Raw genomic sequence first — 27,009 nt, forward strand, 5'->3', positions numbered from 1 at the left:
AGTCCTTCTTATGCTGGGAAGGTGGTTGGTTTTGGAAGGAGGTGGGGAAACGGAGCTCTTTGCCCACCACATGTGGGCTTTGCATGGTTCTTAGTGCCACAGATGATGTAGCATTAGCAGAGAAAGGGCTGCTCTGTACACGTACAGGTGTGTGTACATACATGTGTCCACACAGATATCTTCCTCCTGCATGACAACAAATTGCTAGAAAGATTTTGGCTTACCAATACATCCAAGTGAAGAAAATTATAAGTACTGTTCACTTGTAAACATCAAAAGCGAAATCCATAATGCTTAGCTAGCTAGCAGAGTTTTAATGCTAAAACACAGACGTGGATTGGACAACAGTTCTCTGTAAGAGGCTGCGAGTTGATGTGCACACATACGCATACAATGTAGAGGGGATGGTGTAGCTCAGGGTGCATCTGGCTGTGCATCCCTGGGCTGATCTAGTACCCCATTCCCTCTCTACTGCTGGGGGTAAGAGGATGTCTCCAGGCAGGCTGGATGCAGCTGGCCTGCGGGCTCCAGCAGGAGACACTGGGGAATGGGACTTCCAAGGGCATGCAGAAGGGAGGGAGGTGTGTGGAGCTCCTTGGACCAAGCTGGCCCCCAGGAGCCAAAGGGCAGCTAGGGCAGATCACACCCTCCAATGGGTAAACTGAGGCATGGGTGAGAGCAGGGGCCGGGCTGGTCGGCCAGGGTGCCCAGCTGTCCGTGCAGCCCTCGCTCTCACGGGAAGCCATGTCCTTTGGGCTGGAAGCTGGCAGGCAGGGCAGGCAGGCAGGGACGGAAGGCCCAGCAGCTATCCCTGTGACACAGCCATGGTTCTGTCATTCCTCACGATGTGGGAGAGGGAGCTGCTGGTCTCCTCCGCCCTTGGGTAGTAGAGGACAACCAGCCAGATGAAGATGAAAACACCTGCAGGAGAAGGAAGAAGATCATAGCAGCAGCAGCAGTGAGAGAGGCTCCTCCAGGTGCCTCTCCAGGCCTCAGCATCAGTGGCCGGGCTCCACGCAGGTCCCTCTGCTCCCTGCTGAAGGGAAGGGCATGACTGTGCCTTGGGACCCCTGGTCCACCAGTGTCAGGAAGAAAGCATGCTTCCTCCTGCCTCCCACCCCTTCCCAGCCAGACTGCAAGCTGGCCCTGACCTTGGAGGGAGTTGAGGATAGCAGCAAGGAAGAGCACGGGCATGGAAGAGCTGCCATAGCTGAGGAAGGACAGTGCCCAGGTGGCTCCAAGCAGGCAGAAGAGTCCCATCGCTGCCAGGGCCACCTTCCAGGCCTTGCAGTGCCCCTGCATCACCCCACTCCTCCACAGGTGGCAGTTCTTCCAGGCCACCACCCCAAAGATGGCGGTGTTGAAGAGGAAGATGAGGCCGAAGTAGCCACAGTTTGTGATGTAGTGGACAAGGAGGTGTTCAGAATTGATCCAGCACCTGAAAAGAGACAACTGCAATGCCTCCAGAAGCTCTGCTCCCCACACATCTGTGGGAAACCCAAATCCTGCAGGCGTGTGCCACGCACAGGTGGATTATGATCTGGTCGTCCACCATCCCAATGCTGTATTCTCCATAGCTGCCAGTGGCTCCTGCCACCACCACCACCAGAGCAGGGAAGCCTGGAAGAACAAGAGAGAGCAGCATGGGGGAGGTCAGGGTTCTCTGTGTCTGCAGGCACCCATAACACTGCAAAGCCCAGCTCCCTCCAGCTGTAACCCACAGACTCCCTCACTCCCCAGCAGCCTGAGCTCACCCCATCCGACAATGCACAGCTTCAGCAGGTAGTGGTGTATGTAGGTGCCAAGGACCTTGACGAAGAGGAGGTAGAGGTGACAGCCCTCCAGCACCGTCCAGGTGAAGCAGCAGAGCAGGCAGTAGTGGGTGAGCCCTCCCAGGGCACTGCACAGCCCCATGGAGGCTCTGCTGGAGAGCCCACCGTTGAGCAGGAAAGCCAGGTTGAGCAGGAACAGGCTGCTGACCAGGTTCATGTGCAGCCCCAGGTTGATGCGGAGGGTGTCCTCAGACCTGAACTGCTTGTAACTGCACCTGGAGGGAGCAGAAAGGGGGGGGGGGGCATGGGGCAGAGGGGGCCCCCACATACTGGGGAGGGCCACAGCAGGCACTGACAAGTGGAAGAGGAGAGGGGCACCCCTTCTCCGAGGCCTGGGGTTGCTCCACATTCCTCCCCAAACCCACCCAGGGTCTGTGGAGCTGCTGGCACACCCCACCTTAAGAAGATGTAGAAGGCAAAGGTGAAGATGGAGAAAGCCACAGCCACTCCACAGCCACCATTGGCCACAGCCACCAACGTCTGTGCCATGGACACGTCCAGAGATGGGTTCTGTCAAACATGAGCGGTCAGATGGGTCCAAACCAGCCTGGAAAAGCTGGCTGTTGCCGCCCAAGCCGTGGAGCCAAGGGGGAATACCCCCAGCAGGGTGCTGCAGGGACCTCTACAAGCCCAGAACCCTCAGGTCTGTCCCCAAGATCCCCACGGAGAGCAGAGGTGGCGGTGGCTCTGGGGGATGTGCTTGCTCTTGGGGTGGGGGCACGGGTTGAGAGGATGGATCTCAAGCTTCACTGCTGTCAGAATAGAGCTCTTTCCACCCTACACATCCTCCACTGATCTGCTCCTGCCCTCCAGGACGCAAAGATGGGGCTGGGGTTGATTTTAGGGAAGGCCTGGGAGCAAATACAATTGTCCCTGTGCACCCAGCAGTGACACACGAGGGACCAAGCAGCCGAGCAGGGGTAAGAGTGGGAGCTGCAGGGAGAGGGGCTGTCACCAGGAGGAGGGTGAAGAAGGAGAGGTGGTCGCAGGCGCAGACTGTCTCCTTGTCCCCGGGCTGTGTGACGCATCCGTGGCTGCTCCAGCCTCCGGCAGGCCCTACAAGCAGCACAGGGCCATAGCGGTGTGTGCTGACCCAAACCCGCATCCTGCCTCACAGATCACAAGCTGGGGGGCCATGATGCTTGTTGGTAGCAGGATGGCAGCCAGGAGCACGGCACGCAGCCTGCCCACAGCCCCACTGAGCCCTGCCGAGCCTCGTACCTTTGTTGGGCTCCCAGAAGACGCACAGTGGGGTGACGTTCTGCAAATGGGGACACGGTGTGAGCCTGCACCTCACCAGGAAGCACAGGGAGGGGAGGGCATGGCTCACGTGTGGCAGCGGCTGGTAGGCAAAGGTGAGCTGCACGGGGTCCCGCAGCTCCGAGACGTCCCCATCGCCCACCGCGATGCCCACCACGGTGTCGTCCAGGACCTTTCCCACCTGGTTGTCCTCCTGCTCAGAGCAGTGCCGGCTGAGCTGAGCCGGCAAGCATCTCCCACATCCCAGTGGCTGAAGCGGGGTCGGGAACGAGAGCTCATACCTGGAACATGGCGAGCTGCTGGATGTTGAGCACGGTCACCACCACGCGCACTGCCTGGCCGCTCGGGGATGGGAACAGCCCGCCGGGGAGCCGGATTGTGCCTACTGTGCCCTGCTCTGCTGAGCTGATCACTGCGGGGCCCTGGGGCAGGCACAAGCTCAGCCCTGCCCGTGTGCGTTCTGCCAAGCAGGGCTGCCGCAAGCACAGCGTGGAGGAGGGCATGGAAGCACGTGGTGGGCCCTCACCTCAGCAGGGGAGAATGCGAGGAGCAGGCCGTGGGCCACGGCCCCGCTGACGTTCAGGTGCAGTGCCCGCAGCCCGGCTGTGCTGCTCTGCTCTGCAAACTGCACCATCCTGCGGGGCGGGCGGCACCGTGGGGCACAGCCCAGGGCACTGCCACGGCCCCACAGCACCCCGCAGCACCGCGCCGCTACCTGAGCCAGCGTGCCCGCAGGCAGCGGCAGGCAGGCTGGCCCGAGCGGCGCAGCTCCGTGCACTGGTGGGGCAGCTCCAGGGCCAGGCCGCGGCCCTCAGCACGCTCCTCCGGCTCCACCGCCATGTTGCAGCACTGCTTGGTCTCGTCCCCACGAGACAGCGCTGTGGGAGGCAGCGGTCAGAGCCCGGCGGTGGCATGGAGGCCGATGGGGTGTGGGTGGGCTGGGGTCTCACCGTCACAGCTGTCCTGGCGCGGCACGGCGCCTTGCAGGGGGGAAAACCCAGCGTCAGCCCTCGCTCCGATGGGGGAGATGGGTGCCAGCCCGAGGCGAGCACACGGAGATCCCCCAGCCCAGCCCCTCCTGGCTGTGCCAGTGCCGCCCAGCCCCGTCCCACCCAGCCGGCACTCACCAGGGAGCAGCAGGAGCAGCAGCACCGTGCCCAGCTGTGTGAGCTCCATGCTGCTTCCAGGGTCTCCCGTCCCACAGCCCTGCTCTTCTGCAGGCTCCCCAGGGGCTCGCAGCTTCTCCTGAGGCAACCGCAGCGTCCTCATTTCCTTTCTGCAACCCCCTTCCTGTGGGTTGCCATGTAACCTCCTGCCTTCAGCTCGATGCCAACCACGATTATCGGTTGGAGCTGCTTCGCTTCCCCAGCGAGCTCCGGCCTCTTGTTTTTCCTTCCCTTCTCACCCCATCCTGCCCAGCCCTGCTGTGCCAACGAGCAGCAGGACACACGACAGGGTGCCCCGCTGCCAGCTAAGCCTGTGCCACCCATGGCCACGACCAAAGGAGGGACCCCAAAGGACAGCTCACCGACAGCAGAGACCCCGGGGAGACGCACTCAGAGTGCGTGTGACTTTAATGAGCGCAGGTCTGACGTGCGAGCGCAATCATTCAACGTTTACACCATACAAAAATAGAGAAACATTCAACAAAATAACAAAAATAGATTATTTCAGCTGCTGGAGGGTGTCCCCACGGCTGTTATTCTGTCTTCGCCTGGGAAGGGACAATCGGTGGCCACAAGCAAGGGCTGGAGACGGGGTCTTTCCCACCTGCTGGCCTAGGGGCAACGGAAGGGACACTGGGAGGCACAGAGGGCTCTGTCCCTGCCCCATGCCGCAGCCCTACACATCCCTCTGCCCTGCCCCGGGGGCCAGCCCCGTCCCTGCAGGAGGAGGCAGGCAGGGATGGGGACAGCCAGATACTCAGGGGGACACAGCAATGGGGAACGTGGGGCCAGCGGAGGCGAGGGGCTGAGGGTCCCCGCCGTGGGTCCCTGAACTCCCAGTGGGTGCAGTTGCGAAGCAAACACCCTCTGCCAGGCATCCCCACGGCACGGCCAGCACGGGGCTCAGCCGGGGTGGCTCTGGCTGCTGTTGGGCTGTAGCTTCACGCTGTCAGAGCTGCCATGGAAGTCAGAAGACTTTTTCGCCTGCAGCACCATGGTCCAGTACCAGAGAAAGATGAGAAAACCTGGAAGAGGAGGGAGAAAAGGTGGGTGAACCGCTCTGAGGGACCACCAGCAGCTGAGAGCGTTGGTCTGCAGGGGCCACATCCTCTCATACCCCACCACTGCTTCACCAATCCCACCCAAAGCCCCGGGGCGGCTCATGCCCTTTGGAGGAGCCCAGTGCCCCAGGATCACCTTGGAGTGAGTTGACGATGGTGAAGATGTAGAGGGAGACGAGGCGGAAAACACCAGAGGTGAAGGAGAAGAACACCAGTGCCCATGGGATGCCCAGAAGGATGCTCAGCCCAAAGAGGGCCAGGACGTGCTTGAGCTTGTGGCCTTTCTTGTTCTGCCGGAGGATCTCCCGGATCATGGCCCCCAGCATGACCAAGTTGAAGAGGAACACCACGCTGAAGAACCCCAGGTTCACCACGTTATGGATCAGGGGGCTCGTGAGCCAGCATCTAGAGGGAGGGGAAAGGGCAGAGGGTTACACTCTGTCATCCCATGGGGGCACGAGACAGAGCATTTGGGGGGAGCACGCAGTGAAACACGGAGTGGGGATCCCCTGCCCCACCTTACACAAAGCCCAGGGCAAGGCATGGCCTGCTGGGCTAGGGAAAATCCATAGGATGTGGTGGAGGCTCAGTCAGATGACTTTAAGACCGGGGACCAAGCGACCAGTTTCCTGTGACTTACATGGTTGCGTTGGTGGATCTTCCACCAATGGATTCATAGACAGGAATGTAGAAAGGGCCGTAGTTGGTCCAATTAGCCAAGAGGATCAACATCACACAGAAGAAGGGAAGTCCTGCGTGCCAAGAACAGAATGAAGCAGCCACCCTTAAGCCTGACCCACAGAGCAGCCTCTGGAAGAACTCCTTCCCCTTTTCCCTTGTATGGCGTACAAAGAACCTCCTCTCCTTGGGGTGAACCGAGGATGGAGCGTGCAATGAGGACACCTGGTGTAAGCGCTGGCTGAGGAGCAGGCTCGTGGTGCACAGACCCACGTGGGGGTCTCACAGGGTGTTGGAATTTCAGGCCAAAAAGGATGGTAATCTCACCCCACCATGCCCTCCCGTCCAAAGCAGGGATGTGTGAACGTCTCCTGCCCCGAGCCCACCTGTATGGGCAGCCCTGGGTGTCTCTGCTCTCAGACACCTGCTCCAACATGTCTCCATCCCCATGCAGGCACCACGTACGGTGGAAAAGCCTCAGGAGCAGAGTCCACATGCCTGATCAGCCCACTGCCCTGCCCCTCGGCGGTCTCTGCCTCCCCAGTCCTCACCCCAGCCCACCAGGCAGAGCTTGAGGAGGAAGTGGTCGTGGTAGGCGTTGAAGACTTCGATTACAAGCCTGTAGAGGTTGTAGCCCTCGATGCCCATCCAGGTGAGGCAGCTGAGGAGGGAGAAGTGCAGGAACAGCCCCCCGGCTCTGCAGGCTGCCTGACTGCTGCTGGAAGCCAGGTGCTCCGAGACGAGGAAGGTGAAGTCCAGGAGGAAGATGGCACCCAGCAGGTTCATGTGGATGTGCATGCTTGTGATCTGGTCTCGCTGCTTGCTCCTGGAGAAGCAAGGGGAAGAGGACTCAGCACCACACCAGTATCCCCAGTGCCCCAAAACGCCCCGCGGTGTCGCACTGGCTCCTGTGTTTGCCAGATCTGTGGCAGCCGCCAAGCTGGCTTTCCCATCACTGAGAACTGCAGGTGCTTGTGAGCACCCTGCAGGAAACCTGGCCAAGGCAGCAGTTTCTGGAGAGGAGCGCTCTACTTTCTTCCATCCTGGCTCCTTCGCTGTGCTGCCAGCTGCGCCACGCAGTGGGAAGAAGGCAAAGAGGGGCATGGGTTGACCTGTCAGCCCATGGGCACCCGGCCCATACCTGAAGTAGAGGAAGAAGATGGTGGAGATGGATGCCAAAGCTGAGATGAGGCAGCCGATGTACGTGATGATGCTCAGGGAGTCCCTGTGTAGGTAGGAAATCTCTGGAGAGGAAACCTGGGGGGAAGGAGGAACGAAAGAGAGTGAGGGAACAGTGGGAAGGATGGAGGGAGCTGAGGGAAGGTGGTACCCACCATCAGCACGGCAAAGTAGGTGAGGTGGTTGCATCTGCAGTCTGTCCGGGTGTCCCCCTCCACTGTCGTGCAACCATAGCTGTCCCAGTTCCCAGAGCTGGCTGCAAGAGGAAGGAAGAGCAACAGGAACAGCAGCTTTGGGATTTCGGAGCTTCCAAAGCCTCCATAGCAATGGGGAGGACAGAGGTCGGGATCCTCCCATCGTGGGGAAGATTTATGGAGCTGGAGCAAGGCAGGGAGGTGCAGAACAGCACATCTTTGGTACATAGCTGAGGGAGCAGGGACAGCATCTGCACTTCACACCCAAACACAGATACACTCACCAGTGCCATCCTCCCTCCAGAAGACACACAGTGGGGTCACATTCCTCTGAAATGACAAAACCAGGGATCATAGAATCATAGACTCATAGAATGGCCCGGGTTGAAAAGGACCATAATGATCATCGAGTTTCAACCCCCCTGCTATGTGCAGGGTCGCCAGTCACCAGACCAGGCTGCCCAGGGCCACATCCAGCCTGGCCCTGAATGCCTGCAGGGATGCTGGGGTGCCGTGCAGAGCTCTGGGCTCACAGCCCAGGGAGAAGGTTTGGTAGGGGCAACATGGGGCAGGGGGTGAGATGGTTGCAGGAGACAGACAGGCCTGCGCGGGCTTAAGGTAGACTTCCCAGGCCCTATTTTTAAACAAGGGGTTCAGCTTTGATCAGCTGAATGAACGAGCAGAGGAACTGTTAGACAGCGTCCCCAGTCCTGGAGATCGTGCATGTGGCGAAGCCCCAGAAGATGCCAAAGGTTGTACAGAACGACTGAGGACATGGACCCACGGGGTGGTGAGCACTCTTCAGCCTAACAGGGCCCGAGCCCCCCTTGCCCTCACCCTCTGTTCCTGGAAGGGTTGGGTGTAATGAGGCTCCTTCCCCACCTACCGGCAGCCGGTTGTGGAAGAAAGTGAGGACCACTGGCTCGGAGAGGTTGGCCACCACCGTATCCACCAAGGAGATGCCAACCACTTTGTCACCCAGGATGTGGCTGCTGTTCTCATCCTGCAGGAGAAGGAGGTGGTAACGCCAAGGGAAGGGAGAGGTCCCAGAGAGGAGGCCCTGGGCCACTTCCTTGCGCTGTAGCTCATCTTTGGAGCACCTGACAGCTCTGAAGCAGGGACGGATGCAGGGATATCCATCACGCCACACGGTGCAGGCATTACCTGGAACATGGCTTGGCTGTTGATGTCCACCAGGAGCACCCTGTGCTCCACCACCTCCTCCTCCTTCTTCTTTGCCATCACAAATAGGCTGCTTGGCAGGTCCACGGCAAACCCCTGCACCTCTCTGCTCTCCTGCAAGGACAGACCGATGGACAGATGGAGCTCGGGTGGATGCTGGCATGTTGCTTTGAGCCCTTCAGGGGCAATGGGGATGAGTGGGGTGCCCAGCGCCAGGGTAACATGGACCCACCTCTTTTGGGGAAGCGAAGGCCAGGTGCTGAGGAGCCTGCGTGGGGCTGATGCTCAGCACAGTGGCACGCAGGGCTGCCTTCCCGAAGGTCTGGTTCTGTTCTTCAAGCTCCACTTGTGCCAGCGTCCTCTCCAAGGCCCTGAGTTTGCTGTAGAAAATAGGGCACGGTGAGTGGGGCCAGGAAAACGCGGGCATGGCTCAGTGAATGCCCCGTGATCACCCAGCCCCACACTCACTGCCGAAGGGAGCGCTGCGCCGTGGAGCCCGCAGACGGCACCCGCGCCAGGAGGCCATCCAGGGCAGCAAGCTCATCCTCCACGTCCTGCTTCCAGACAGGCATCATCTCTGGAGGGACTGGTGGCACAAACAGGGGATGGCATCAGGACCACTGGCGGCACCAGCCTCCCCCTGCCCGCAGCCCTGGCATGACCCCAAGCGAAGGGCTTTGGTGTGACCCTACGAAGATCCCAACCCGTGGGGCTCCTCCAGGTGCCTGCAGCTCGGTGCTCCTCGCAGAGCTTCCTGGGATCTTACTGGGCTGAAGCACTTTGGAAATCACTTTCCTCATCTCTGGGGAGCTGCTTGCCCTTGGGTGCCATGAGTTGCTCGATCCAGTTGCCCTTCCCATCACCCCTCAGCACAGTGCTGATACCATCACACTGCAGCACGGCACCGGGAACACACCCGTGGCCCCAGCACTGGGGATGGAATTAACCCGTATCTCACTGAAATAACACTGAACTGCCTTTACCAGGGAAAAGATATTCAGATGCACTCTCAAGGGAGGTGTTCTTCTGGCCCTTGAAGACATAGGACACGTTGAGGATGGAGGCCTTGGTCTTCTCCAAGCCCCGTGCGATGCCATCAGCCGGATCATGGCCCAGGAAGAAGCTCTTCTTCCCATATGCCAACCAGAGGGTCCTGTTGGCCTTGAACCAGTAGATGCAGAAGCGGTACCGGCCCAAGGTGGTTGGCAGGCTGTACTGGTAGGAAGGGGTTGTCCTGTCTGCCAAAAAGGGACTCCTGATCACCAGCGCCTGGGCCGTGTTCTCAATGGAGATGTTGGCAGAGCTGTGCTCGTAGATGACGGAGCTGTTCTCGGTCTGGTTCCTGTCACCACAGAAGCGGAAATCCTCCTGGCGGCCGCTCACCCCCACCCCTGCATTGCAAAAGGACAGAGAGACGCTGCTCAGCACGGGCACAGCCGCCCCGCAGCCCAAGCCCACCCTGCCCACAGTCACGGCGTAGGGTTCAGCAGCGTGCCGGGCTCCTTTCCTCCCCATTGACAGGCAGAGCTCTGCAGATGGATGGAGACCCGCTCCTTTCTCCAGGTTCCCACCCCGGAGGACCAAACCCAGGAGGTGTTTCACCCATCGGTGCCCTCAACCATTGCGTTTCGGGGCTGCCAGGACGTGGCAGGGTGCTGCCTACCTTGGAGAGGGGAGAGAAGCAGCAGGAGGAGGACTTTCATGGTAGCTGGCTCTCAGCCTGGGTTCTGCCTCCCAGGAGCAAATGGAGCCTGTAGGGTCACAAAGAAAAGAGGCACGGTGTCAGGGGACGGGGAGCCGAGGTGGGACAGCAGCTGGCAGCAGAGTCAGCTCTGAGACCCACTGCCACCAGGAGGAGCGGGCACCCTGACGGCCCCATAGGGCGGGGAGGCACGTGGGAGCCGGGGGGCTCCCTCCTGCCCACTGCCTCGTATATTGGTTCCTCCCTTGGCTTCTTTCGGCAGGTGATAAGAACAGAGGGAAACAGCGGTTTCCTAACCCCCCGAGCCTCGAATTATTTCTGCTGGTGCTTACGGCAAGGAGCTGATCGCGTCACACACCGCAGCAGGACTCCGCCCCCCCGCAGCCCCTTCCCCCCATCCCCGCCGTGCCTCGGCTGCGTGCATTTCCCACGCTCCTGGGACCCCGTTTTGTAGGAGACCCCCCGGCCCCCAGCAGCAGCCAAGACCACATCAGTGAGGGCTGCACTGGGGCACGAAGCCAGCCAGGAGTGCAGATAGCAGCTGCCGTGCAAAGCGGAGCTGCAGCGACATGCATGCAGAGGGGTTCCCACAAGCAGCTCTGGCCACAGATCTGCGCTGCACAGCTGAGGCTCTGACCGCTGCCACGATGCTGGACACGAGTGGAACGCTGAGCGCATCCTGGGTGCGTGAGAATGATAAATAGAAAGGCTCCTCTGTGGCTTTAAGTCTTTCTGTAGCTCAGCACGCTGCCATGGGCGCAATAGTCCCACTGAGGTCCCCGGTGTGGGCATGGCGCGGCTTGGGAGGGATCGGCCCTTGGAGCCATTCCTGAGCCCAACCAGAACCAGAAACCGAAAGCCCAACCAGGACCCAGTGGAGGTGAGCAGCGATGTTTCCCCGCTCGCCAACCCGCCTGATTGCCGCTTCCTGAGCTGAACAATGGCGAGAGAAAATCGCCATTCTCCCCCCCGGAGAGAAAGCTGACACGGCTCACAAAAGGCACTGCCCGTTCTCCTCCGCATCTGGGGGGCAATGGGGACGCAGAGCACTGCCACCCCCACGTACCTGGGGGCAGCAAGGATGAGGAGCACCGGGGTACCCAGGTGGCCAGGGGTGGCGATGCCCCCATTCCCAGGAATCCCTCTTGGACAGCCACAGCAAGGGGATGGAAGGCTTTCCCCCACCCCAACCCCAAAAGCTCCCCAGGAACATATAGAAAAGCTGCCGTTCTGTCCCACACTGGAGGTGGGGGGGTTGGAGCAGCCCCTGTTGGCACAGGGCACATCTTTTCCCAAAGGCTCAGCCCCGGCGTGGGGATGTTACAGAGCGTTCCCTCAGCACCACAAAATGAATGCGCTCATCGGAAAGGGAAGCCGAGGAATAACACCGTGACCTCTAAAGCTGGAAAAAACAAGAGCCCGGTGGGAAACCTTCCTGCTCCCCGGGTGACTGGGCACCAGGCATTCCATCGAGGTGCTGATGGCAGGAGGGCTGTGCTCATGCTGTGTTCCCCACAAACGGAGGACGCGCTCACGTCTCCAACAAACACTGGAAACACACTGATGAGGGGTTTTTTGTTGGCTTTGCATCCAGGCTCCTCAGCACAACGCACCCGAGATGCTAACGGGGGAGCAGCTCTTTGCCCACAGCCCATCACCCGTGGGGCAGGAGGCACGGTTTGGGGGCTGGGCGGGGAAACTGAGGCACGGAGACGTGGCCTGGAGTGGACCCGTGCATGGGGAGCGGGTCTGCCTTCACAATGCGCCCTTGGCCTTGGCCTGCAGCCCACGGGCAGCCCACACATTGCTCACGGCATCGGCACGTCAGCCCCTTCCCGTCACCAGCGGGCGTCAGGCACGCGCCCTCGGCCACCAGGATGGCCGCAGATCCCATGGGAGCGCATGGGGCCATTGGTCGCCACGGCCCCACGACGCAGCGAGCATCCTCGGAACCCAAATTGACCGATTCAGGAGGGGCAGCGCTGGTGTGAAGGGTGGGACTGTCAGCTCTCAACCACAAAATATGGGGTGAATGCAACACAAGGCACACCCCGATGTGCGATGAGGGCTGCGAGAAGCCGCTCTGCTCCCCGCCTCGCCGACACCCCTCAGCACTCTACTGCAAAGCCAGGTACCCGGGCTGCGTAGCAGAGCCCCACTCCCTGCCAAGGCCCAGCTGTCGGCGAGCTGATGGGAAAGGAGTTGGCGGCTCGGCACGGCCAGCTGGCACACAGCAGCACCACCACGTCCCTGCAACACCCGTGGGTGACCCCAGAAAGGTGAGCAGCGCTCAGCCCCGGGTGCCGCGTCCCAACGGCATGCAGTTGTTTGTGAACCTGTTGCTCTACGAATAGCACCCGCGGCGGGCTGCGGGATTAAGAGCTGGATGGCGACCAACTATGTGGCGTTTATAGGGTCGGGGTTTCGTTCCCGTGGGAGCAGCAAACCCACCGCAGGGCGGCACCGTGCCGATGGGATTGCCCAAAGCCTGCTTTGTGCCCCAAATCCGAGCATCCCAAAGCCCCCCCCCCGGCTCCCTGCTGGTGGCAGCAGGCTTCCGTGCCCACCAGACCGTGAAATCCACGTTGGCCGGCAGCCCTGCCCGCAGCCCTGCCGCCAGGGGGTCATTCCAGGAGATTTCATTCCACTTTCCCACCGCTGCTCTGCGCCCCATCCCTTGTGGAGCACCGGGAGCAGCGTGCCGGGACCGGCAGCGGCAGGCGCACGGCTGCAGGAGGAATCCCCCGGCGGGCATCGGGGTGGGAGAGCGCTCAGTTGAGACACGCCGGCTGCTCCGAGACTGCACGGAGCGGGGTGTGCTCGTGGGCCCCCGGCTTGGGGAGCCACACACGTTGGTTGTCGGGGCGTGGAACGGAACGGTGCGGAACGGCACGGAACGGAGAGGCGTGGAGTGGAACGGTGTAGAGCGGAATAGCATAGCACTGCGTGGAACGGCACGGCATGGCGTGGAACGGCACGGCATGGCACGGCATGACATGGCGTGGCGTGGCAGAGCGGGGCGGCCTCGGCAGGGCTCAGCTGTGCCGCGAGCAGCTGCCCCGCGAGGCGGCTCCGCGGCCCTGGAATCCAGCCCGGCTGCGGGTACGGAGCCCGATTTAGAGAGGAAAGAGGGGAAGAGCCCGTAGGGACGGAGGCTGCGTGCAGAAAGACCCCGGGGAGCCCCGTTCCCTGCGCGGACAGAGGCGTTACACCTTGCGCTGAGCCACAAAGCGATCGGCACGGAACGCCCGCACCGCGCCCGCCGCCGGGGGCCGAATCCCGGGGCAGATCCCGCAGTATCCCCCCGCCCCCCAGGCGGCGTGCAGCCCGCGTCCCCCACCGCCGCTACCTGTACACGGCTACCTGGGCCGGGGTCGGGCGGGGTGCGCCGTCTCGACGCTGCTCGGCGGCTCGACGGAGCTCCGTGCTCGGCTCGGCACTCCCGCCGCCGCGCCCCGCCTCCGTTCCCACCCCACCGCAGGCGGTGACTCAGCGGGGGTGGGAGCTGCCGAGACCCCTCTGTTGCGGCACCTGCTCGTGCGATGGAGCCGGGGCTGGGAGGGGGGGGAGGGAGGCGGGGCGAGCCGTATCGCCCCCTCGGGCCGGGGATCGGCAGAGGGACCGCGGTGGGGCGGGGGGAGCACCGCCGGGAGCCGGGGCTGGCGGGCGGCCAGGGGAGGAAAGGAGTTGTACTGCTGCCAGGCTGCACGCCCGGCTGGGAAAGGGATTAAAGAATAACAGCCGATGTGAGAGCGGCCGGGACGCGGCGTCCTAAGAAGCGTGTCCTGCTCTGGGCAGGAAATGAGGGTGCGGGCAGTGGGTCCCGAGCGCGGTGCTCCCCGTGCCCCGCACCCCCCTCCGAGACGTGGGGTCCAGGACGGAGCCCCGAGCCCCGACGGCAGCGCGGTGCATGCAGAGCGAAGGGAGCGAGGCCAGGTTCCAGCCCAGGCAGCCCTTTGTGTGCGCTGAAAAGGGAGAGCCGGGCTCCAAGGAGATGGCGGGGAGGTGGCCAGGAAGCGTAAATACGCAGCCTCTCGCGGATATTCCCAAAGGGTTGAATGGGACTTTTCTTCTTTTTCGTGCTGCTGGGGGAAGGGTGGACGCGGCGGCACGGGGACAAAAGGCAGCCGACGAACCCAAGGTGCCGTGGCCACACCGGGAGCGGGGATGGGAACGGGGCGAGAATGGTGCTTTCTGTGCCTCGCGGGGTCCCAGCCCAGCACCTCGTGCTCCGCTCACGTCACCCACGAGCTGCGGCCCCTTTGTTCAGCTCCCCCAGGGCCGGCACACGCTGCATCACGCGGCCACACCGCAGCCAGCGCGGCTCCTCTCAGGGCAGCCGTCCCCTTCACCCGCATCTCCCGGCCACACTCCTCTCCTGTCCACCCCTGCTCCTGTCCCCTGGTGCAGGATGCAGCCCCCTGTGCTGACCCCCCTGCCCCGGGGCCACAGCTCCTGCAGGGAAAGGACACCTCGGGCTCTCCGGGGAACAAAAAGGCTTCTGTCCACACCGGGGAGTTGTCTGGAGGTCGGTAGAGTTATTTTGGGGCTGATGTCCGCACTTGCTGATGTTATCCGATGATGTGGAAGTCAGCAGGGGAAACTTGCTCTTGGGCTCCGGCCAGCAGCACTCCCTGAGCCTGATAAGGGTTTACTGCTCGAGCTGGGGAGTTCGAGCCTTGGGAAGCCCTGTGGATCCCATGCCCAGAGGCACTGCGTAGGGCCAGGCCATGGGCAGGTCAGAGCCCCAGCCCCGCAGAACCCCTGCGTGCACCCTGGGATGCAAACCTGCATCCTCATCCCAGCCACCGCCCTGCCCGGTGATCCCAACCCAACCTGGGAGCCGAATGCTTGCATGCTGAGAAAATACACCCGATAAGGCTGTGGGAAAGATAAATAGGGCTGGCTCTCCTTGAGGAGGTGAGACGGGCTGGGCTTCGGTTCCCGCTGCCATCCAGCACAGCGTGGGGACAGCTGGATGCCCTCTGGGCTCCGGGCACCTCAGGGTGTGCCACACTGCACAGTGGCCCTACAGCCTCAGGACAGCCATGCAGGGAGGGTATGGTGAGGGTATGGTGAGGGTATGGTGAGGCACTGCTGGATGCAGGAACGGGCATAGGAACGCACCGGTGTCGATGCAGGCGCAGTCATTGGCACGGCCATGATTCATGCCTGGGGTGCGGGGCCAGGAGGGTGATGCTCACCATGGGGTTTGCTTGCTGCCTGCCAGCTCTTGGCATCCCACCAAGCTGTGTCAGTCCCAAGTGATGACAAAGTGCTGAGCCATGCGCAGCTCATCGCCGCAGAGCCGCAGCAGGACGGCTTTTGTCCTCGATGTGAGCGGGACGGGTGGAAACTCAGCGGCACATTTCCTTTGTGCACAGAACAAAGCACAAGGGCGAGCGGCTTCCTTTGCTCCGTTCCCAGAAATAGGTCCCACAAAGCAGCCAGAAAGGGAAAAACACTCAGCGGAGTGGTATGGGAAGAGCTGGAGCTGCGCCACCGTGCCCTGCGCGGGGTCAGGAGGACCCCACAGTGTGATACCTGTCCCCACGGCCCGGCTCCAAAGCCCCGCGTGCAGAGAGGCAAAGCGGGGCTGGTTGGGGCCGACGCTGTGCCATCACCGTCTCCAGCCTCGTTTCCTGCCCCCCCAGCCTGTCCTCGCTGTGTGTCTGCTGCAGGCTGGGCTGCTGGAGCCCCGCTGAGGGTGATGGGGTGGGGCCGGGCTTAGAGGTCTCTTCCACCCTCAATGGTTCTGCGGTTCTATTTAGGGACAGGCTTGGGGGATGGGTCGGCGGTTGGACGTGGTGATCCTATAGGTTCCCTTCCAACCTTAGCGGCTATGATTCAATCAAAAAGCTTCTTCGCACCGGAGAGCTCCGCTCCGCGTTTGCTTTTATATGGGAGGAAAACCCGTTTCCCGCAGACCACGCTCCATCCCGTTGCCCTGGTGCCCTCTGGCGGCTCCTCGCCGCCTCCATCGCCGGACTCCGCTTTAATTAACGCTGAACACCGAGGCCAACCCCGCAGCCCCGCTATCTGGAGGTACTGCAGTGGGAGCTGCGCTTGCTGCGGTGCGTGCTGAGGTACCAAAAGCAGAGGAACACACCTGGGGGGGTGGCACAGTTAATGCCATGGGCACCCTCAGTGCCGTGCCGGGAGGATGAGGGAAACCCCCCCCCAAAATCCCACCCGGCTGCTGACCTTGCAGGGAGTTGAGGACGGTGAAGAGGTAGAGCTGGGGCACGAGGAGCACGCCAAAGGCACAGAAGGCCGTGCCCCACGTGGTGCCCAGCAGGCAGGTGAGCCCCAGCACCGTCATCCAGTCCTTCCTCGCCCTCTGCTGCTGCTGCTGCCGTGTCCTCCGCAGCACCGCCACCACGGCCACCAGCACCAGCACGTTGAACAGCAGGATGAGGCCAGCATAGCACAGGGTTACGTAGTGGGCGGACGGGCTGGTGAGCCAGCACCTGGTGGGGATGAGGGACAGCCATGTCCTAACCCTGGTCGGCCTGGGGTGCACGGGCTCATGGAGTCCTTGGAGGTGCATGGCTAGCCCAGAGTGCATAGGTGCATGGAGAACCCAGGGTGCGTGGGGAGCATGGGGTTTTTAAGGTTCCTGAGGTGCATGGGGAGCTAAAGGTGCACGGGGTACTTGGGAAGCCTGAGGTTCCTGGGAGCGCGTGGGAAACCCAGGGTGCATGGGATTTCTGGAATCCCTGGAGGTGCATGGCTGAGCCAAAGTGCAGGGGTGCATAGAGAACCCTGGGTACATGGGGTACATGGTAACCCTGAGGTTTCTGGAACCCCTGGGAGCGCATGGGTAACCCAAAGTGCATGGGATGGATGGGTAACCCCGAGTGCATAGGATGCGTGTGGCCCTTGGGGGTGCACGGGGAGCCCAGGGTGCACGGGGGACTTAAGATGCATGGGGAAACTCAAGGTTCATGGGGTACATGGGAGTGCGTGGGTAACCCAAAATGCATGGGGTGCTCTGTGGGGAGCCCAGAGTGCATGGTGTGCCTGGGGAGCCAGCAGCCCCCGCACTCACATGGTCACGTTCTTGTAACCATCAGCAGTGCTGATGATGTGGTGCCCGTAGATTTCTCTCTTGAAGATGAGCACAGCCACCACAGCCAGCGTGGGCAGACCTGGGGGTCAGGGAGAGACCGTGTAGGGCCGTGCAAAGGCAGTGGGGCAGCGGGAGCTCACGGGGGCACTCACCCCAGGTGCAGAGGCAGAGCTTGAGGAGGTAGTGTCGCACGTAGATGTTGTAGACCTTGATGAGGAGGAGGTAGAGGTGGAAGCCCTCAGCCCCCATCCACCCCAGGGCACAGAGGAGGCTGCCATGCAGCAGGGCGGCCGCAGCCTGGCAGCCCCCCGTGGTGCCCGCAGCCAGCGGCTCGCTCAGCAAGAAGCTGACATTGAGCAGGAGCAGTGCAGCCAGCAGGTTCATGTGGATCCTGGTCGTGTCGTCCCGTGGCCGGCATCTGCGGGAGGGGAGAGGGCACGGGGTGCAGAGGGTGCCCACCAGGCAGCACAACACAGCGTTGTGCATGGCATGGCACGGCATGGCACAGCACACAGAATGGCGTGGCACAGCATGGGACACAGCGGGCAGGGTGGCATGGCGTCGTGCAGCACCACACCCGGCATGGCACACAATGTATGGCGTGGCATAGCACGGCACAGCATGGCACATAGCACGGCACATCTCTACCTGAAGACACAGCAGAGCAGCAGAGTGCAGAGGGCAGCGGCGGCCGAGATGGAGCAGCCCACGGTGCTGATGTAGGTGAGGGACTGCAGCTCGGACTCACTCAGGTCGTGCGCCTGGATCTGTCCGGAGAGGTGCAGATGGGGTGAGCCATGGGGTGTCCTATGGGTGGGAGGAGGAAGGGCAGGGGCCACGCACCAGCAGCACGGCAAAGTAGGTGAGGTGGTTGCAGAGGCAGCGCACGATGCCCTTCTGGTGCTGCGTCTCGCAGCCCTCCCTGCTCCAGTTGCCGGCACTGCCTGTGCCTGCGGGCTGCCAGAAGACACAGGTGGCGTTGGAGCTGTCCTGGTGGGGAGGGGGATGGAGGAAGTGAGATGGGGACGGTCTGCTCCCTGGGAGCCCCACGTCCTGCCAGCGCTGCTGCAGTGAAGCTGAGCTCACCAGCTCCTTATCATGCCTGAAGTGGATCTCCACGGGGCGCCGCAGCCGACCCACCCGCCTGTTGTGCAGGAAGGCCCCCAGGATGTGGTTGTTCAGCACGGAGCTGTTGTGTTCATCCTGTGAGACAGAGCAAAAAGCCTTATGGGGCCCCACCGCAGCTCCATAGCGTATCTACACGGGGCTGCTCTGGGGGCTCGGCTCTCCCCGCGCACCCTCATTACCGGCACTCACCAGGAACATGCCGGCGCTCCGGATGCAGATACAGATGAGCTTCTGCTTCTCCTGTGCCTTCATGCCCTCCATCAGCTCCACTGGGAAACTGATGCTGTCCCTGAGCTGTGCTGACACCTGCCCTTTGCTCCGCACCGGCTATGGGGGCAGAGGAGGGGTCACACTTCGGTGGGTACCCCCTGAGCATCCCCAGGAGCCGAGCCGGGTCCCGCCTCCAGCACTAGCTGCATTTTGCAAAGAGGGGAACTAGGCTGGGGAGAGGGGAGCGCAGGGCAGGGAAGTGTGGCCTCAGCAGTGCAGGAAGTGCTGCAGAACTGCCTCGGGACCTCCTGTGCTCTGAGGGGAAGTGGCCCCGACACGTCCCACACCGGGAGGTTATGGGTAGAGGCTGATGCAGGAGCGCTCCGTGGGAAGGGCACAGCGGTACCCACCATGCTGCTGCTCAGGTTGAGCCCTCGGAAGCTGCCGGCCGTGATGCTGAACACAAAGGCCTCCAGCATGTTGGTTTTGAAGCTGTACCCCTCCTTGCCAGGCGTGCTGTGGGCCAGCAGCTGCTCCAGCTCTGTTAACCTGCTAGGGGAATGGGGCTGGTGGGATGTGGGGGAGCGGAGGGGCAGCAGGGATGGGGCTGCACTCACCTGGCCCAGTTGTGCCGGGAGCTGCCCCGTTTCAGCCCCTCGGTCAGGTTATGCATGCAGCTCTGGATGTACTCGGTGCCTGCAAGGGGGGGTCTGGGAGATGAGCCCCGACCGCAGCACCTGCCCCGCTTCCACCCCCAGCGCCCCCCATCCCGGCCCCATCCCCCCCCCACCCCCCCCAGCAGCACGAGAGCACAGGGATGTATCCCCACCTTGGCTGGGCAGGACGGCCTCAGCGAGGCAGAGGACGAAGGCAGCGAGCAGCAGGGTGAGCATCTCCGCGATCCTGCAAAAGGCACCCAGCCCCACACACGGCCGGTCACAGCCCCACAGCCTGAGGCACTGTGGATGGGGCCACAGCCACCGCAGCTGCCTGCCACGCAAATCCTGCGGCATCCGGGCACGGGCGCCAACCCGGCCCTGAGCTCCGCAGGAGGAGGCGGTCCCAGGGCAGGGGTGGAAGGCGCCCAGCAGATTTGCATCCTTTGCAGTGCCACCCCGACCCCAAAAGCAGCAGCCCACCCACCGCAGGCCGAGCAGCAGGGCCGGGCAGTTGGTTGCTGCTCCCAGGTTGCCCCCGGCACTCAGCATTGCTGCGTGGCCCCCGCTGAGAGGTAACCCCTGAGCCCCCTCCTGCCCCGCAGAACCCCACGGCCATGCGGGGAGCCCCTACCTGCCAGGCCAGCAGGAGCCGGGCGGTGCTGCGCTGCGACAGGAGCTGCCTGCCGTGATGCTGTTGGGGTGGCTCTGAGTGCACTGAGGGTCCGTGCAGCAGAAGGGGAAGTGTTCGTAGGCAGATAAGCAAATGAAAGCGATGGCACTTTCGGATTCGCGCTGCTTGGCCCCTTTCACGCAGCCCTCCACGGGATGAGTCGGTTGGGGCTCAGCCGCACCGCTGCCACTCCGGCCTCCCTCTGACCACCCCAGGGCCCTTTCGGCCTGGGTTTAGCGGGGGGCTTCCAGGCATCACCCAGTGCTTTTGGGATGGGCCCTTGGCACCCCCGAGCTGCTCACGGCAAAGCGGCCAGCAAAGAAACACCTTGACCACTCCATGTGGGCATCTGCAGAGGTGAACCGCTGGAAGCTCTCACTCCCGGCAGCCGTTTCCTCAAACAGCCCTTTCAGCGTTGGGTTCTTCTCTGAACTTCTGCTCCCCACTAAAACAAACCCAAACACTCTCATCCGACGCCGCAAAAACACATCGACAACCCCAGCAGCAGCAGCAGCGGCGCCGTTCCCAGGCCCGTTTCGGTGCCAGCGGGGCTGCCTCTCCGTGCTGCCTGCAAAATCGCTCTGCTCCGAGGGAAGGAGAGGGGGAGAGCCCCTTCCCTGGCGCCGTGCGGTTCTTTCCAATGGAAAAACACCGGGCTTGGAGGGAAGGGGCCGCGACGTGCGCAGGCAGCGCGGTGCTGCTGGGACTTGAAGCTCACCGCTCGCCCCGCGCTGGGTGCCAGCAGCGCCCGTGGGAAACGGGTGAGCGGGGATGCGTGGGGTTTGGAGCTGCCGGCTGGAAACCTTCCAGCTAAGCGGGGAATACCCGGGGAAAACAGCCCTGGGAACACGAGCAGGAGATGGGAGTTCTGGCGGCCCGCATCCCGTGGATGGTGGGACCCCGAAACGCGGCACTGCGTGCCACGGGGAGGGCAGGAATCCACCGGGGAGGCGAACACCCCCAGGGCAGAGCAGGGGGGTGAGGGCCCACCGCCCCAAAGCCCGCAGTGGCGGACGTGGGGCTGCGGGCAGGGCTCGGCGGGGGCTGCTTCTCCATCCCCGACCCCCGGCAGCGCTCGGACGTGCGAGCGAGCCGAGCGGGGGGGGAACGGGCGTGGGACCCCCGGGGGCAGCCCGCGGCGCTTCGGGCAGCGCCCGCCCCGGGCCGGGGGGCGGGGAGCGGCGGGAGGAGGAGGAGGAGGAGGCGGCGGGAGGAGGAGCGCGTTCCGCCGGCAGCGCCCCGGCCCGCACCGCACCGCACCGCACCGGATCCGGTGAGCGGAAGGCGGCGGGAGGCGGCGGGCGGGGCGGCACCGGGCGGGGCGGGCAACTTGCGGGGAACTTCGGCGGGACGGGGGCGGGGCGGGACGGGCCGGGACTGAACGGAACGGAACGGGATGAGCCGGGCCGGGCCGGGCAGCGCCGCACCGGGGGGGGACCGCACAGCACAGCGCCGCACCGCGCCGGGCAGAGCCGCACCGCTCCGCACCGCTCCGCACCGCCGCGGGGGGAGCGGAGGAATGCGGCGGTCCCGCGGGTGCGACGCGTCACGGCGGAGCGGCGGCGGCCGCAGCCAATGGGGCCGCGCGGGGGGCGGGCGGCCCTCGGAGGGGGTCCCGCGTGGGCCGCGCGCGTTCCGCCCGCGGGTGGGCTGTGCGCGCAGGGCGCGGGACGTGGCACCGGCATGGCGCTGGGTTCGCGCACGCGTCCTCCGCCCGCAGCGCCCCGTCCCGCAGCGGGGGCCGCGTGGGGTCCCCCCGCCCCGCGTGGGCAGCGCGCTGTGGGGCCGCGGGCTGCGGGCGGGCGGCCCCGGCCCTGTACTTATCCCATTAGGGAGCGCTGCCGCCTCCCATTGAGGTTTCCTGGCGCGGTTTCCCGTTTTGGCAGAGCCCGGCGCTGCCCGGCCGCAGCCGGGTCAGCCGCAGCCGCTCCTCGGGGCCGCTCTGCGCCCCGCCGTGGGGTGAGGTGGGGTGAGGAGGGATGGGGTCGGCGTGCGGGTGGCCGTTCGCACTCCGAATCACAGAACGGTTGTGTTGGAGGGGACCTTACAGCCCGTTGAGCTCCGAGCCCTGCTGCAGGCTGCCTGCCCCGCAGCCCGGCCGCGTCCCGGGGCACCTCCAGGGATGGGCACCCCCAGCTGTGGGCAGCAGCGGCAGCGCCTCACCGCCCTCTGAGGGACGGATTTCCTCCTCCCGTCTACCCGACAGCTCCCCTCTGTCAGTTGAAGGCCCCCCCCCTTGTCCTGTCGCTATCATCTCGTGCACCAAGTTGCTCCCTGCTGCCTGGGAGCTCCCTCTGAGCACTGCAGTGCCACGCGTGGGCTCCCCGAGCTCCTCTTCTCCCCACAGGGCCGTGCTGCGGACCCTTCACGGCTTCGCCCCGTGGGCCGTACCCCCTCTGACACCTCCTCTCTCCCGCAGGTCCCCACGGCTTGCCGCACACCCCGATGCTGACGCCGAGGGCGATGCTGCAGCCCTAGGAAGGCCGCCATGAGCCAGAGCGGCGCCCCGCGCCTGGCCGGCTCCCCGCAGCTGCATGGCGGCTCGCTGCTGGCCCTGCTGGGCCCCGAGCGGGGCGGTGGGAGCGAGCCGGGCCCCACTCCGTCCCCTCCGTCCCCCCCCAGCGGGACGCCGTCACCCGGCCCCCCCCCGGCCCTGCTGGAGGCCGACTGGGAGGGCCGCGAGGAGCTGCGGCTGCGGGAGCTGGAGGAGGCGCGGGCGAGGGCGGCCCAGATGGAGAAGACGATGCGCTGGTGGTCGGACTGCACGGCCAACTGGAGGGAGAAGTGGAGCAAAGTGAGGGCCGAGCGCAACCGGGCCCGCGAGGAGGTGCGGCAGCTGCGGCATCGCCTGGAGGCCCTCACCAAGGAGCTGGCCGGGCTGCGGCGCGAGCGCCAGGAGGGGCTGCAGGAGAGGCAGCAGCTGGGCAGGCAGCTGGCGCGGCTCCGCGGCCACGAGGGCGGCACCGACGGCGACGGCGATGATGGCGATGGTGAGGCTGCCCCCGAGAGCGAGCCTGTGCGGGATGTGGGGGCTGAGGCGCCTCCTAAAGCCAAGGTGAGGGGGGTGGGAGCGGGGCTGGGGGGCTGCGTGTGTATGCGTGTCGTCGTTGGGATGATGGAGACGCGGTGGGGTGGCAGCGGGGCTGCTCAGGAAGGGCCGGGAGGATGAAGAGGGAGCGTTGCCCTCTATGGGACAGAGCAGCTGCAGCACGTGGAGCTCTGCTTGGGAATTTCTGGACTCAAAGACGTTGTGAAGGCTGGGAGAGACCTCACAGATCCCCACTCGCAGCCCACCCCACCATGCCCACCGACTGCATCCCTCAGCGCTGCATCCCCACGGCTCTGGGACGCTTCTGGGGTCGGTGACACCCCCCGTCCCTGGGTGGCTGTGCCAGTATGAGAGGTCAGCCACGGGAGGCATGGGTGACCTTGCAGTGGGTGTCGGCTGCCAGCAGGAGCAGCATCACATTCTCGGGTCCTCGTCCTCATGGTAACCTTTGGTGTGGAGCGCCACTCCTACAGGGAAAGGCCGAGAGAGAGAGCTGGTGCTGGTCAGCCTGGAGAAGGCTGCAGGGGAGTCTCATCTGTGCTTATAAATACCAACGTGGATGGAGTCAGGGAGGTCTGGGAACGCCGTGGGGCTGGAACAGGGGATGCTGCTGGTTGTCACCGACCACAGCGACACCCTCCCCGGGGGCAGCTGTGCTTCTCACCTGTGACCTCTTCCTCCCCGTGCTGCAACTGCAGGAGCTGGAGCTGATGGAGAACATCCTGAAGGGCAAACAGGAGGGCAGCGACAGCTGGGAGCAGCGCAGCGCTGCGGGCACCCGGAGCTCCTTCTCGCGCCAGGAGAGGAGCCGCCTGCTCTGGGAGGACGTCAGCGTCGTTGAGGAGGACGCCTCCAAAATCACTGCCCTGAAGCTGAGGCTGGACGAGTCTCAGAAAGTGCTGCTCAAAGAGAGGGAGTGAGTGCTTCGGGCTGCAGGCTGCTCAGGTGCCACCCGGCCTGGCTGGTGGCCGTCCCACCCCAGGAGGGGACACCGCGAGGCTCTGCCAGCTCTCACCAGGGCTGCCTCTCCGCAGGGACAAGCTGGCGCTCAGCAAGAGCATCGAGAAGCTGGAGGGCGAGCTGAGCCAGTGGAAGATCAAGTATGAGGAGCTGAACAAGAACAAGCAGGAGGTGATGAAGCAGGTGAGCGAGGCGTCCAGGAACCTGCGGGGGGTGGCGTGTCCCTGGGTTAGTGCCGCCGATCAGCCACAGCTGGTCCTTACCTGGCAGCGTGCAGACTGCAGGCATGGGTAGAGGTGGTGGGTGTGGTGTGCTGACGGGGCTGCGTCCCTCCAGCCTGAGGGGGACCGTGGGGACAGCTCGGGTGGTGGTGGGTGGGTGCTCACTGCCCGCCTCCGTCCCCCTGCAGCTGAACATCCTCAAGGAGATCCACCAGGACGAGCTGGGACGCATCTCAGAGGACCTGGAGGACGAGCTGGGCGCTCGCTCCAGCATGGACAAGAAACTGGCAGAGCTGCGCATGGAGGTGAGTGGGGGGCATCCCGTAGGGAAAGGGAGGGCACGGAGGAGCCGGGGGGAGCCTGCAGTTACCCTGCATCCCCCTCCCAGATGGAGCGGCTGCAGGCGGAGAACGCAGCCGAGTGGGGCCGGCGGGAGCGGCTGGAGACGGAGAAGCTCAACCTGGAGCGGGAGAACAAGAAGCTGCGGGCGCAGATCGAGGACCTGGAGGAGGTGCTGGCACGAAAACGGCGTCAGACGGCCAGCGCGCTGGACACCGACCTCAAAACCATCCAGGCTGAGCTGTTCGAGAAGAACAAGGTGTGAGGGGAGGTCCCGGCCCAGCCCGGTGCCACCCCCTCCGGGGAGCCCCGCGTCCCCGTGTGCCCCGTGTTGCTGTAGCATTGTCCTCCAGGACCTCCCCTGTCCCAAGCTCTGCTCTCACCTTGCGTCCAAGGAACGTGGAGAGGTGGCACTTAGGGGCAAGGCTTTGTGGGGATGGGTCGGGGTTGGACTTGGGGATCTTAGAGGTCTCTTCCAACCTTAATGGTTCTGCGGTCCCGTATAGGGACGGTGGTGGTGGGTTACTGGTTGGGCTTGGTGGTCTGGGAGGTCTCTTCCAACCTCGGTGACTCTGTGGCTCAGCGAGCATGGTGGTGGTGGCTGAGATCCGAGAGATCTCTTCCAACCTTCGTGACTCTGTGATGCTGTGTATGGGGTGGCAGTGCATGGAGGCGGGGGCTCCTCCGTTACGGGGGCAGCGGGAGAGGTCCTTGGGAGCAGAAGGGGCTGTAGGGAAGCCACGCTCAGCCCCGCGTCCCCGCAGGAGCTGGCGGACCTGAAGCACGTCCACGCCAAGCTGAAGAAGCAGTACCAGGAGAAGACGGCTGAGCTGGCCCACGCCAACCGCCGCGTGGAGCAGCACGAGGGTGAGGTGAAGAAGCTGCGCCTGAGGGTGGAGGAGCTGAAGAAGGAGCTGGCCCAGGCCGAGGACGAGGTGAGGCCCTGCGGGTGGGTGCTCTGGGAGCAGAGTGGCTGCGCTCAGTGCCGACCGCTCTGTTCCCGTCGCCTCCTGCAGCTGGACGAGGCCCACAACCAGACACGGAAACTGCAGCGGTCGCTGGACGAGCAGACGGAGCAGAGCGAGAGCTTCCAGGTGCAGCTGGAGCACCTGCAGTCCCGGTGAGTGGGCGGTGGGGACCCACGGCCGGGCTCACGGGCTCCCTGCACCTGTCTCCCCCCACGTCCCCCCAGCCCACAGGGCCTGAGTGCCCCCAGCACATGCGTGGAGCGGCTCGGCGCTGCCGGGGCTCCTCTGTCCCTGTCCCCGTGCCCGGGTGGCGCTGCCTGAGCCTGCAGGGAGGCAGGGATGTGCGTGCAGGGATGCCCGTGGGTCTGGGTTTTATTGCTCCTCAGAACTTTTCTCCGGCCTCGCTTTGCTTCTCCAGCGATAAAGAGATGAAATGGCCGCGAGAGAAATCGATTCTGCTCCGGAGTGTCTCCGGGAGGCGCTCAGGGAGTTTGTTTTTATCATCTTCCTTTGTTTTATTGGGACGTCTTCATTAAATCATAGAGGAATAATGGAGGCTTCGTCTTCCCCCCTCCCTGCGCCTGCAGCCTCCCCGCACGCTCGCCCTAAATAATTCATGCTTTCCAGTAAAGCACACGGAACGAGCCGGGAGGGATGGGAGAGCTGCATCCCCACCATCCCAGGCCCTCCATTTCCAATTTTCCCCATCAATCTTTGCTGATGAATTTTAATGTGGAGCGAGCAAAGAGCTAAAAGCGCTGGCGCCGACCCCCCCCGCCGTGCTCAGAGAGGGTGTGGGGGCGTTCCGTGGGGAGAATGCAGATGGGGAAAGGGGCACAGCCCCTGGGATGGGGTCCCACAAGCTGGGTGGGATCGGGGCCGCCCTCTTCCAGCAGCTCTCCTTTGCAGGCTGAGGAGGCAGCAGAGCACCCCGCTCTTCGGCAAGATGCGCAGCGCCCGCTTCGGCCCCGACGACCCCGGGGACGGCACCAGCGACCCCGATGAGGATGAGGACTTGCAGATCCAGGTGCCATAGAGCCTGGGGCCGTGGGGACGTCCTGCGGTGGTTCCCTGCCAACAAGTGCCTGTCGTCACCGGGCTCACCCCGAACTGCTCTGTACCACATCCCCTGTGCCCTGACCTCGCTGTGGATGGGGAAACTGAGGCACGGGAGGAACTGGCCGGGGGATGTCCTGAGCTCACTGCCTGCACCTCTTGGGCTGATACCCCTTGGCCACCGGAGTGGCATTGAGCATCGACCGAGGGGAGCGGCAGGAGGAAGCCTGCAGCGGAGAGCGGGGCTGAGCCAAGCAGGCTGAACCGAGGCCTGCAGCCTGCCAGCCTGTCCTGCCCACTATTTTATATATATATATATATATATAATTTGTATGTATGTATTTGTATATGACTTTTTTTATTATAAACACCAACCGCAGCGGGGCTCGGGCTCTGTTGGTGTCTTGGACTGGAAAAGCAGTG

The 27,009-nt window shown here is 63.7% G+C and overlaps 4 protein-coding genes across 8 annotated transcripts; 1 reads left to right on the plus strand and 3 right to left on the minus strand.

The window, feature by feature from the left end:
* Window positions 1–291: 291 nt before the first annotated feature.
* Window positions 292–4,372, minus strand: ADGRG3 (adhesion G protein-coupled receptor G3). Its single transcript, XM_015292335.4, has 13 exons — window positions 4,220–4,372; window positions 4,043–4,072; window positions 3,808–3,970; window positions 3,619–3,727; window positions 3,374–3,514; window positions 3,163–3,285; window positions 3,054–3,093; window positions 2,788–2,888; window positions 2,230–2,342; window positions 1,755–2,047; window positions 1,527–1,620; window positions 1,152–1,438; window positions 292–921 (listed from the first exon to the last, which is right to left on the minus strand). The coding sequence occupies exons 1-13, from the start codon at window positions 4,359–4,361 to the stop codon at window positions 806–808; spliced, it is 1,752 nt and encodes a 583-aa protein (XP_015147821.2). The 5' UTR covers window positions 4,362–4,372; the 3' UTR covers window positions 292–805.
* Window positions 4,373–4,632: 260 nt separating this feature from the next.
* ADGRG1 (adhesion G protein-coupled receptor G1) lies at window positions 4,633–13,714 on the minus strand. 3 transcript variants are annotated; one of them, XM_015292331.4, is made up of 14 exons: window positions 13,618–13,714; window positions 10,216–10,303; window positions 9,536–9,943; window positions 9,021–9,138; window positions 8,785–8,932; window positions 8,535–8,666; window positions 8,257–8,373; window positions 7,655–7,700; window positions 7,332–7,432; window positions 7,139–7,254; window positions 6,549–6,823; window positions 5,960–6,071; window positions 5,456–5,724; window positions 4,633–5,283 (listed from the first exon to the last, which is right to left on the minus strand). In XM_015292331.4, the coding sequence occupies exons 2-14, from the start codon at window positions 10,253–10,255 to the stop codon at window positions 5,162–5,164; spliced, it is 2,004 nt and encodes a 667-aa protein (XP_015147817.2). In that variant the 5' UTR covers window positions 10,256–10,303; window positions 13,618–13,714; the 3' UTR covers window positions 4,633–5,161. The 3 variants fall into 3 exon arrangements, with proteins under 3 accessions (XP_015147817.2, XP_015147816.2, XP_015147815.2); XM_015292330.4 differs by having other exon boundaries at window positions 13,615–13,714; XM_015292329.4 differs by having other exon boundaries at window positions 13,604–13,714.
* A 2,418-nt stretch (window positions 13,715–16,132) lies between these two features.
* On the minus strand, window positions 16,133–20,039 carry ADGRG5 (adhesion G protein-coupled receptor G5). Its single transcript, XM_015292334.4, has 12 exons — window positions 19,955–20,039; window positions 19,494–19,567; window positions 19,282–19,360; window positions 19,075–19,216; window positions 18,644–18,781; window positions 18,413–18,529; window positions 18,170–18,316; window positions 17,975–18,093; window positions 17,479–17,744; window positions 17,306–17,405; window positions 16,459–16,724; window positions 16,133–16,363 (listed from the first exon to the last, which is right to left on the minus strand). The coding sequence occupies exons 2-12, from the start codon at window positions 19,555–19,557 to the stop codon at window positions 16,290–16,292; spliced, it is 1,512 nt and encodes a 503-aa protein (XP_015147820.2). The 5' UTR covers window positions 19,558–19,567; window positions 19,955–20,039; the 3' UTR covers window positions 16,133–16,289.
* A 1,174-nt stretch (window positions 20,040–21,213) lies between these two features.
* Window positions 21,214–26,923, plus strand: CCDC102A (coiled-coil domain containing 102A). Of its 3 annotated transcripts, none has more exons than XM_025154261.3 (9): window positions 21,214–21,266; window positions 22,413–23,048; window positions 23,741–23,958; window positions 24,077–24,185; window positions 24,412–24,528; window positions 24,612–24,821; window positions 25,327–25,497; window positions 25,579–25,682; window positions 26,440–26,923. In XM_025154261.3, exons 2-9 carry the CDS (start codon window positions 22,482–22,484, stop codon window positions 26,564–26,566), a joined length of 1,623 nt encoding a protein of 540 aa, XP_025010029.1. In that variant the 5' UTR covers window positions 21,214–21,266; window positions 22,413–22,481; the 3' UTR covers window positions 26,567–26,923. The 3 variants fall into 3 exon arrangements, with proteins under 3 accessions (XP_025010029.1, XP_046755536.1, XP_040501915.1); XM_046899580.1 differs by lacking the exon at window positions 21,214–21,266 and adding an exon at window positions 21,466–21,952; XM_040645981.2 differs by lacking the exon at window positions 21,214–21,266 and adding an exon at window positions 21,466–21,529.
* The last annotated feature ends 86 nt before the right edge of the window (window positions 26,924–27,009 follow it).

The sequence above is a fragment of the Gallus gallus genome, chromosome 11, assembly GCF_016699485.2.
Source record: "Gallus gallus isolate bGalGal1 chromosome 11, bGalGal1.mat.broiler.GRCg7b, whole genome shotgun sequence".
Taxonomy (NCBI): Eukaryota; Metazoa; Chordata; class Aves; order Galliformes; family Phasianidae; genus Gallus; species Gallus gallus.